General features: G+C 54.4%; 3 protein-coding genes across 3 annotated transcripts in view; 1 reads left to right on the forward strand and 2 right to left on the reverse strand.

Annotated features, from left to right (window-relative positions):
- VDBG_02001 (trichothecene efflux pump) overlaps positions 1–1,166 on the reverse strand; it is a gene marked incomplete at both ends in the record, with an annotated part of 2,165 nt that extends 999 nt beyond the window's left edge. Inside the window, 3 exons of the mRNA XM_003007767.1 lie at positions 101–755; positions 822–880; positions 942–1,166. Coding sequence (XP_003007813.1) covers positions 101–755; positions 822–880; positions 942–1,166 — 939 coding nt within the window. The remainder of the gene's footprint in view (positions 1–100; positions 756–821; positions 881–941) is intronic.
- A 3,748-nt stretch (positions 1,167–4,914) lies between these two features.
- Positions 4,915–6,206, reverse strand: VDBG_02002 (vacuolar membrane PQ loop repeat protein; the record flags this gene model as incomplete). The annotated part of the gene is made up of 4 exons (XM_003007768.1): positions 4,915–5,176; positions 5,234–5,774; positions 5,920–6,019; positions 6,090–6,206. 4 exons carry the CDS (start codon positions 6,204–6,206, stop codon positions 4,915–4,917), a joined length of 1,020 nt encoding a protein of 339 aa, XP_003007814.1.
- A 1,197-nt stretch (positions 6,207–7,403) lies between these two features.
- Positions 7,404–8,471, forward strand: VDBG_02003 (nuclease S1; the record flags this gene model as incomplete). The annotated part of the gene is made up of 3 exons (XM_003007769.1): positions 7,404–7,467; positions 7,544–8,203; positions 8,287–8,471. 3 exons carry the CDS (start codon positions 7,404–7,406, stop codon positions 8,469–8,471), a joined length of 909 nt encoding a protein of 302 aa, XP_003007815.1.
- Between the last annotated feature and the right edge of the window lie 2,194 nt (positions 8,472–10,665).

The raw sequence follows: 10,665 nt of genomic DNA on the forward strand, positions 1-10,665 counted from the left end.
ACCTTCTTGCAGAAATAACCCTCTTTTGGATCCTGGTCAGCATCGATAGGGGGAGCAGGAGGGCACATGAAGGACACATACCATACACAACAAACGACACCATCAACGCGAGACCGATGAGCAGTGTGCAAAGCGTGGCAGCGCTCGCCCAGGGATGGGCCACACCGCCCCAGGAAAGGCCGATCAGGAACAGCACACAGCCAGACACGTAGAGAAAGATGCCGACAAAGTCGAGGTCCTTGGTCATCTGCCACCTCGTCTTGCCCTGAACATGAAGCTGGCTATACGTCGGTGGGTGGTAGAAGAAGTAGTAGAGCACGAGGGAAGCGGCGCCGAGTATGTCGCCCATGAAGTAGCTCCATCGCCACTTGGAGGACGTGTTGTTGAAGAGTGAGCGCGCAATGACAGGACCGAAAACGGCAAAAGGGAGAGACGACAAAAAGACGATGGTCACGATAGGACCTCTCATCTTGTTGGGCACGAGCTCGCCGAGAACGATGCCGAAGGAGAGCTGGCCGGCGGCTGCGATGCCGTTGCACACGTTGGCGGCGATCAACGTCTCGACGTTCTGTGCACAAGATCCGATGATGCACCCCACGAGACCGAGGACGGTGGTGCCGAGAACCATCCACCGGCGACCGTACATGTCGGAGAGACGTCCAAAGAGGAGGAAGCCGATGGAGCTTCCCATTGTCCAGAGAGTGGCCACCCAGCTGATGTTGACCGAAGGGCCGATATCTGCATTGATGAGCAGCCTGGACGATGTGTCAGTAGTTCGTCTTAAGGGAGAACGAATGAGTAGTCAAGGTGGGTATGCATACAGGGTATTTGCGGGCAGGACCCAGCCCAAGTACGCACAGATGCTGCCGAGACATTGAGCCTTGAAGATTCGCTGAGTATCAGCCAAGATCATTATAAGTGTTGAGTTGAGAAAGACAAACCACCACGGTCCCGACGAAGCTGGCGCTGCGGAAGTATCCCTTGGGCATCTCGTCGTACTCTCCACCAATGGCTTTGGCATCGATAAAGTCGACAGTGCCATCCGTGTGGACAACCTTGGCCACATTGCCGTCGTGTTCGAGGACCTGACGGATGTCGTTGCCGTCAGTCTCAATGTGACGAGTATGGGACTTGCCATCGACATCAGTCCGTCCATCGGAAGACATGATGGCGGATGAAATTCGGACGTGCACACGACGGAAGTGCGTCAATCAGGCTTGCTTGCTGGAGTGTAAAGGCAGTGACAATCGGTCAGATCCAAGGATATGAATGTGCTAGGCGATCATAGTGCTGCATGACCTCCCCCAAGAGAACAGGAAAGGGAGATTATATGTATAGCACGCACGTACCGCACGAATGGAAGATGCCACCCGGGTCGATGCACACCCAGCCTGGTGTAAGCAAGAAGCTCGAGGTTCCGGATCCCGGGAAGTGCGGAGGGGACACAATCGCGTCCCCGCGAAACCCCAGATGACCCCAGACACTAGCTATGGGAGGGGGAAGGCAGCTGGAAGAGCTAAGACTAGGAAGGTATGGTCAAGGTTTTGGCGTCCCATGTTCTGGGGACGCGCACGAGGCGCTGGCATGAAAAGACTCTTGTCTATTCAGGGCGGACTGTTCGTAACATGGGTATTGACCTGGAATGCGCTCTGGACATGTTGCCCAATTCTGAGCATGAAGATTATGACGACAATGCCTAGTAGACTGTTGCGAGGTCTTGAGTTCTTCATGGCTATAACGTTGACTGGTTCACTAGGTACGCTCCCAAAAAAGCACATCTATCGGCAGAATTGACTATGAGCCGTGTCCCACTGCTGTCGCTGCCATGCCTTCATCTCCCTCCAGCCATTGCGAAACAATCCTCTCTCGCTGGTGTATCGTGGAAGAGGGGGGGGGGGCTTGTCAGTTAGCTCACATCCTTCTCGAGTTGGCACTGAATCGCGAGCAGCACACGTAAGGTGAGGACTCAAAGACCTCCATGACTCGAAAAGATTCAGGATTGGGCGACTTGAGCCGTGCCCTGAAGCGAAGCTGGGCAAAAAAGACAAGGGACACACAGCGAGGGTAGGCTGGAGAAGGAAAACGATGTCCGGGACTCAAAAGGCTGGGGCCCGGGCAGGTGTACCCACTCGGACGCCGAACACGGTACTCGAAGGGTACTCAATCGAGGCCGTCAATACAATGGATCACTTGAGTCCCCCCAAGTCTCTCTTCAAGGGCGTAGGATATCTTACCCGCACATTCTCCCCAGTCCTCGTCCCGCACTCACGAAGCCGAGTTGGTCAGGCACCCAACGCCATCATGTAGACTTGACCGATTAGGAGACAGGGCGCCAACTCGACGTTCCTTGTTACTGCTAGCTCAGGTGTTAGAAGGGTTTCCGCCGTATTCGGCTCTTAAGCCACATCGTGCCATTCAGCACATGGCATCGCAAACTCAACCACCATCAGACCAATCGCTTGAATTCCCTAAGGGACGCTTCCTTAGACAGAGCGACAGCCATCGTAGTATCCATGAGATCTGCGGTGTCAAACTCGGGGCTTCGTCGTATTGACATGCCTTCGAATCCATGAGATCACATTACTGCCGACCTCTTGTTCTCGGCTGGATTTTGCCGCATGTGATATGCCCAGAGGTCCAGGCGGTACGGCTAGACTCGCTGTCACGCGAGAAGGACGCATTATTGATTTCAGCCTAGGAGTGATAACTTTACGAGTTCGCGAGGACCCCCGAATTTTCATACTGTCATCTGCCACCCATTGGTCTTGCTTTGACGACCAATGATACATGGTCATTCTTCCAGGGTTCGTTGTCAAAACGGAGCAGGGCCTCTGGACATCAAAGAGACAATCCACATTAACCATCAAGGGGTCATCTAAAGAACATGCTACGAGATAGAACGGATAAGATTGGTGTCTTGGAATAAGAACCTGGGCCGTCTGCCCTTTCGGCAGCTTGGTGGCCGAGCGCTAGGTTCAGCATGTTGACACTCCAGTAAAAGCGAGATACAAAGACTCAAGATGCTTCGGTATACTTCCGAAAACTGGTGATGTACCGAGCTGATCTTGGCGCCTACTTGATGATCCCAGTGTCGAACCACTGTGGAGATGGGATACGTGTGAGCTTCTGCCCAGGTGCATCTACAACATCGTTTTGTCCACAAGCGAGGAAAAGCCGTAGCAAGATGTCTTCCGTTCCCAACCATCGTTCTGTGCCAGCGCAGCGGCCTCGAGTTTCAAGACACTAGGAGAACGATATCCCTTGGTCTGTCAAGGATGGTGTTGCCTAACTACCAGTGACATGTTACGGACCAAAGGAAGCTATGAGCACGACAGTCCACGACTTCTGTCCTTGTTTCGGGGGTGGCACCGAGGAATTGATCTCATATCAAGTAACTCACACCTATAAAGTTTCTCGGCTTGTCCCGGTGCTCCATCACGAAGTGTTTCTTCAGTCTAGCGTAGGGTGCCTCGGACGCAAGCACCGCGTCAGCACCCCGTCTGATCGCTGGCTGCAGCTGTCTTCCACACCCAACCCAAGGCATTCTGAAGCGTAGCCTTATCCGCACCTCTCGAGCGCCTTTTCGCAGGGCCTCGACCGGTCTAAACGCAGCGTCATTGTGCGGGCCTTGGCTGAGGTGTGGCTGGCCAGCTGTTGGAGCGTAAGAGAGTAGTCTTTCAGGGTAGTCTATCAAGATCATATCCTTGACCTTGGAGTGTCTAACGCGCTCCAGCTCTTTGCTCAAACAGTTGACTGCAGATAACGAAGCCACGCTGGATCGAAGCCGCCCATACCCCCAGAGCTCGGTCTGCAGTACAGCCCCTGAGCCGCATTACACTCTTGGTTATCCTTTTCCGCTCAACACTTGGTGGAGACGGCCTGACCCTTACAGACTCCTTAAACTGGAAATGGCAGCGATGTCGCATCCGAGTGCGTATAATATTCTGAGGATGGGTCTCGATGGCTAGTAAAACCATGTACTGCCATTCCTCGCACCTCTTAGAAGACGCACTTGACATTTGCCCTGACCTTACAGAAGTTGAATGACCGCCCGGTTTGTAACATGACTGAAACTAAATCGCCAGGCAACTCCTGACAGCTCGCCTTTACATCCCATCAAGTCTGTTGGCGCGCTGATCTGGTAGCAGTCGAAGGACCATGACCGGGCGTCTCTTCGACAGATTAGCAAGGACATCCCCTTGAGATCCAAGGCTTTCCGAGCCTTCTTTGACGTGCTAATGAACCCCCATCGAACAGCAGCATGTTGAGGCACATCGGGGGTGGTATTGTGGAGGGCCTACAATCGGATTCATAAGTGAAAGTAATCCAAGACTGTCGTGGACTTGTCGAATTGAGTGATGAAGCAGAGAGGCGTAAGCATGACCAACCGAAAAATTGAAAGGACATACCCGATGGAGGGTGTCATCAATGGCACAAAAAGCGGAGTGTATATATGATATTGGGCAGCTCGTGGTCTACGCGCGACGTCAACGTATTGTCACAACATGTCTCTCCGTTGCAGTAATCGCGAACGCTAGATATTTGATGACATTGGTGAGCTCCATAGACAACACGCGCCATTCATTCTGCGTCGTGGTCTGGACAACTACCTTAGCGTTGTAATGCAACGACGTAACCAATGCTGTTGAACAACTCTGGTGAAAATCTCACCAGGCCAGCCTCGGATGGCGGGCAGCCAGCCGGGTAGCGTAAGCCTTGCCCAGACGCCAATAAATGCAGCAGCCAGTCTTCTCCATGTGATGATGCCAAAGGAACAAGAGGGCGATGATTGTCATACCCATTTCATTAAACCGTGGCTCGAATTCTTGCCCTCCTGTCCAATAGGGGGGTTGTGAAAGCATATACTTCCAACATGGACCGTCCATTCGAGAATCGATCAAGTAGTAAATGCTCTCACGCCGCGCTCGCCAGCGTGGATGTGTGTTCGGATGCGTACAAGTGAAACTGTGCAAAGATAACCATGTCCTCGGCGATGGTACCGAGGGACCCAACCAACCACGGCAGGGCCTTGAGAAGATAGTGCGGGTCCTGTGAGTACGCGATCAGACTGGCGCCGTATGAAAGGTTGCCCGTCAAGGACAGGAGGAAGAATAGCAGGGCGAGTCCTTCGCATGACTTTTCGCGGTAGTTCTTGACAATCTGGGGAACGCGTGCGCTGAGAGCAGTGAGTTTTTCTGTCCTTGGCAGCGCTGGCTCAGGGAGGTTGACTTACAGGAGGTAGCAGACAGCGCTGAAGTAGCCGAGGGCCAGACCGATCTTGGCCATAGTGCCGTCCTCCTCCGGCGACTGGGGGTCCGACGATCCATGGTCGGCATCCCAGGCGCCGGCCTTGTATGAGATGAACCAACCGGCAGCACCGACAAGCCACACAGCAAGGAGGCTTAGGGTGTTGTGCAGCCAGGGGTTGCTGTCGGGCGTATCGTCCTCGCCGGTCACGATCTTACGCAGCGGCTCGAGTGATGTTTCGGTGTGGACTTCGTGGCGCCTCTGCGACCCAGGCAAGCCAGTGGAAGATGTGCGGCGGCGCGACTCGTTCAGTAGAGGATCTTCCTCCCCTGGGGCCTGGTCGTCTGTGGCGCGCGGCTGGCGGTGACGCGAGGAGCGGCGAGCATTCTTCGCGTTATAATACATGGATTGGCTGATCAGGACGATGTCGGCAATACAGAAGTAGAAGGCAAGGGCGACAGCGCTCGGTGCGAGATGTGTGAACAGGGCGCCTATAGTGTTGCTCAAGTTAGCGGTGTGTTCGCGAGCTGGACGTATCAGATTGAGCCTGTGAGGATGGCCTTGCCACTTTGGGCAGTACAGGCCGTGAACTCGCGATGAAAGATCGCGAGAGGGCAGGGAGGCATGGTAGGTTCCACGAAGAGCCATGAGATGTATTGCGGGGGCACGAACCAACGAGGTTGGTTATATCACCAAGCAGCCAGATGAACAGAAAGCCCATTGAAAGGCCATCGGCACTCTGCGCCCTATAATTGGCGATGAGCTGGGGCAGCTGGGAACAGCGTCAGTCCGAGAGTCGTGCATTGGAGGGTCTGAAGCTGTGGCGGGCGAGGAGGGGTTACCAGAAGGCAGATCCAAGCTGTCAGGCTGATGCTTCCAAAGATTCCAGATAAGGAATCGCGAACCGTAGGCGTGTGATGCGACAGGGCCATGATGGCCGTAGGGATGATGGAAGCCATGTTGCTGAGCGGCTCGCTGGGAGTTGTGAAGGAGGAGGACAGTCGTGGGGCCGTCGAGAAGGAAACCTGCAAGTTCTCCTTCCAAGGCTTTTCCTTTGCAGCAGCGAACGATACAGAAATGGCTGGCGTCGGTCAAGCCGAGTTGAGTCAGGTGGGAATGGAAAGGTGTGTGTCACGCTTTCTTCAGCTTGCAGGACGCACCTTCCCTTAGTGGTGCGCTACAGATGCTGCTATCGAGCTTATCGCGCCAGAAATCGGTCCCTGCAGCGCCCTGTAACCCAACGCGCAGGTCTCAGTGGCTGGTTAGCCTATGACGTCGTCGGCCTAGCGGGCTGCTTGCAGGTCCCCGCATCTCCGACCTCGCAGGCTACAGCCAATCAGCTCGGTGGAGTTTCCAAGTCCGAATCACCAATGGGTGGTGTCTCTTTGTCACATCAGAGAGCGGTCCGAATAGCATCAATGGCAGCCGCAAGCCAGTAAAACCCATCATAGGATCCATGGGTCTGTGTTTCGATATTGATAAACCCCCTCCATTGAGAGATATGATTCTGAGTTTCAGGGTCAAGCTCCCACTCTCACATTGTCTAGGTATTTCGACACACCCTGGTCGCGCGATCGGGGGGTCATCATCGCCTGCCGCGGTTAGTTCTAGGTTCATGACTGAGGAACCATCAAAAGGAGTGTCATGACATTGAACGCGGAAGTTTGCCTTGAATTGCATGGCGATCTCTACTATGATCATTGTCGCCGCGACATGTCAAGCAAGCTCGCGCATCGCCCTCAAATGTCATGCTATCGGCGATGTCTTGTGGCCATCTCTCACGCTGGCGCTGACTGCTCTTCCAGGGGTTGACTCACTGATTGTGGCTGGCACCCAGAGCACCCAGCACGTGCAGCCAACCTATGACCCAACCAGTACCTAAGAAAGGTACCTAAACGAATCATCTGTTTCAGCACTGTCTCCAACGCCCACTATGATTCGCTAAGGGCGACGAGGTTCCTGTGCCAACTCAGCTTGAGTTGGCCGACCACATGGCCGCCTGGAGGGATGCGATCGCCCATCCACCCATCCTGTGACCTTGAAGACGCGACGAGCTGGCCATATCATATAACAAGCCTGCCTCCATAAGAACGTATACCAACTGTTCATTCCGGTCGCTCACCATAACATACAAAAACTACTTTTGACCTTGCGATATGAAACTCACCCAGACAGTAGCTTTGCTGAGTGCAGCGGCACAGGGGACGCTGGCTTGGGGCAGTATGTAACAGTCTGCTTTGAGTAGCCATCTTGCAGGATGAGAAGTTCTTCGAACATGTGCTAATGGCTGCTGCAGGTCTTGGACACGTCACGACGGCATACCTCGCCAGCCATTTCGTCTCCAACACGACTGAGGCCTTCTTCCAAGACCTCTTGCGCAATGATACGGCGGACTACCTCGCCAACATTGCCACATGGGCCGACACGATCCGGTATACGCGCTGGGGCCACTTCACTGGCATCTTTCATTTCATCGACGCCAAGGACGATCCACCGTCATACTGCGGCGTCGAGCTCGACCGCGACTGCAAGGAAGAAGGCTGTGTTGTTACAGCACTTGCCAACTACACGCAGCGGGCGCTGGATCCGGAGCTGAGCGCATGGGAACGAAACCAGGCGGCCCGCTTCGTCGTGCATTTCATCGGTGACATTCACCAGCCGCTGCATGACGAAGACGTCTCGAGGGGAGGTAATGGTATCCACGTGCTGTGGGAGGGAAAGGAGTTCAACCTGCATCACGTATGGGACAGCTCCATCGCTGAGAAGCTCATCGGCGGAGCGAGGCGGCGACCATATGATAACGCTAAAAGATGGGCTGATGGACTTGCAGAGGAGATCAAGACTGGCAAGTTCGCGGATGAGAAGGCCGAGTGGCTGAAGACGGTTGACTTCAACGATGTCGTGGGCACGGCGCTGTCGTGGGCGCGAGAGGGCAACGCATATGTCTGTACCCATGGTAAGTGTGTTGCTGCTAAGCGATGAGTCAACTCATACCCCGTCAACCAAGCGTACGAATGGCTTCTGACAAAACCTTGGCAGTTCTGCCGGATGGACCCCACGAAATCGTAGGACAGGAACTGGGCGGGACCTACTACGAGAAGGCGGCGCCGGTGATTGAGCTGCAGGTCGCTCGAGCTGGCTACCGTATGGCTGCCTGGCTCGATCTCATCGCGGATGAATTTGAAGCCAGCAAGGTTCAGCAAGGCGACTGGCAAGAGCTTTAGTATGGCCATTAATGAATGTTCTTACCTGCGGCACACACAAACCTACATTTTCTGGTCGTATTGCAAACAAGTTTGGGAGTCTCTGATGTGTCCTGACTGTCAACGCAGCAACCATTGGCGGCAACGACCTCCGTCTAGCCAGGGTGCCATGGGATCGTCGACGAAGGAGGCATGGCTCGGACACGTCAGCATGGGCACTCGCGGTAATCAAACTGACAGCCGTTCCTGCCGAGACTTTTTGATCTGCTGGTTGAGTACTGTAGATTGACTCGCTAGGTTTGATTTGCGCCATCTCCGCGTTTCTTGGTAGGCTCGGCAAGGCATTTCCGCCCCTGGATCCCCCATAAAGTGGCGCCATTTTGCAAGAACGACCTGGGCCTGTGAATTTGGAATGACCTTTCGCGTGGAAGCATCGGAGAAACAAAGACTACGACTTTGCAGCGATGAAAGTCAAAGTACGGGCCGATTTGAGGTGTGATGTCAAGGCGTCTTGAGATGAAATGTGACATCCGAAGTGCAGTACCATTTCGCAACGCAGACCCGCCACCACGGGGACTTGGAAAGCTATTATCAACTCTGTTTGCAGTACGACGTCGTGCTGCATAAGAAAGTCATGGTGATTATTCAAGTGCTGGAGTCGAGATTGGGGCGACGTTCAGGTCACGGAAGCACGGCGATTTGAGCTTGGCCTTTACGGGTGAAATGAAAGAAAAAAGCGTGTTTCCATGTGATCTTCGCAGCATGGCATCGGTAGCAGTTTCAAGGTTCGGCTGGGTAGACATCTATCTACCTGTGTAGATGGCGATACATACAAGACCAAGTGCCCCACGTCAGCTGAACATAGCGACGTCAAGATCGGGGCGGCTTGGGACGGCTGGGAATGACACTCTGCCAGCAAGGAAGGCAACGAGATCAAGAGGATGAGAGTGCGGTTTCCAAAGGGGCACGTCAAGCAGTTTCACCATGTCCACTGCAGTCTCGAGTACGCCCTCAGGTTACAGAGTTGGACGCTGGCCCAAGCACACCCAGTCCCTATAGACAGGGGTGGACACAGCCAAGCCATTGGCATGGCTGTGGCCCTGTGGGACATAGGAGACGCGCAGAATGTGGTGTCCCCGGATGCCGAAACCCAGACACGATATGAAGATAAGGTTGATGGTTGTAGTGACGCAAACATATCGGCGAGCCGGATGCTGCAGTACCATGTAGTGTAGCAAGTGCGCTGAAGTACGGTTTCTATAGGTGAGGTCGGGTATCCGGCGCTATCGCTTGGTTCTGCCTGCAGTTGCTGTATGGCGGAACGCGGAAGTCTCCTCTGGCGGGACCAGAAAGAAACTAGGTTCGTTTTGCCAGCCTGTCTGAGCTCTCTCCCGCCGAATTTGTTTCCATTCAACGTCGTCCCATAAGCTGTGTTTGTCGAGATTGATAGACTATGGACAGTGGCTTGTAACTCATGCTTCCGTAGCAATTGGGTAAAGAGGCCAATCGGAACGCCAAGAGAGACTCGGAGACTTGAAGCGCGCCAAGGCGGGACGATGGGGCACTCAGACTCTAACTCTAAAATTCAGCGTGCTCCACGTGAACGCCCCCCCCCCCTACCCCCAAAAAGGCCCTGCCTGCACTGCATGTTCAGGGGTTCCGCCAATGTCTGGGCAGGGGTGTCCAGAGAGGAAGAGGCAGTGGTGCTTGATTCAGTAGTCGGCTGGTCCTGGATGATACAGGTCCGGGATGATAAAGGATTGAGTGGAATAGCGCGATGTTTGCTGCCTCCCTGGTTGCTGAATATCATAGGAACATTCTTCTCTTGCTGACGCCGAGTGCAATGTGATGTGCCTTGATCATCCGAACTTCCGGCCAAGACGTGAAGGCCTGTCAGTAATCGTCAGAGCGCCCTGGTCGGGACACCCCAAGCCTCGCAAGGGCACCCTTCAGATGACAAGACAAATGCTCGGACGTGTATCTCGTTGGCAGGACGGTGCGGAGCGAACGAGAGCGCCCAACGCCGACAACGACAGCGACGGAGCAATTGATGTTTGGTGCTAATGAACGGTTTGTCGCACTATCAGACCAGCTGCCGTCTGATATTCCAACAGTCGCTTGCCCAGGTCGGCTGCCCGCCCTTTCACGGCCAATCAATTGATGCCGCCGCTTGCTCGTGTCGTCGTGGTGCGGATGGCCGTTTACCATGGCCGCG

This window comes from Verticillium alfalfae, genomic scaffold (assembly GCF_000150825.1).
Source record: "Verticillium alfalfae VaMs.102 supercont1.2 genomic scaffold, whole genome shotgun sequence".
Lineage (NCBI taxonomy): Eukaryota > Fungi > Ascomycota > Sordariomycetes > Glomerellales > Plectosphaerellaceae > Verticillium > Verticillium alfalfae.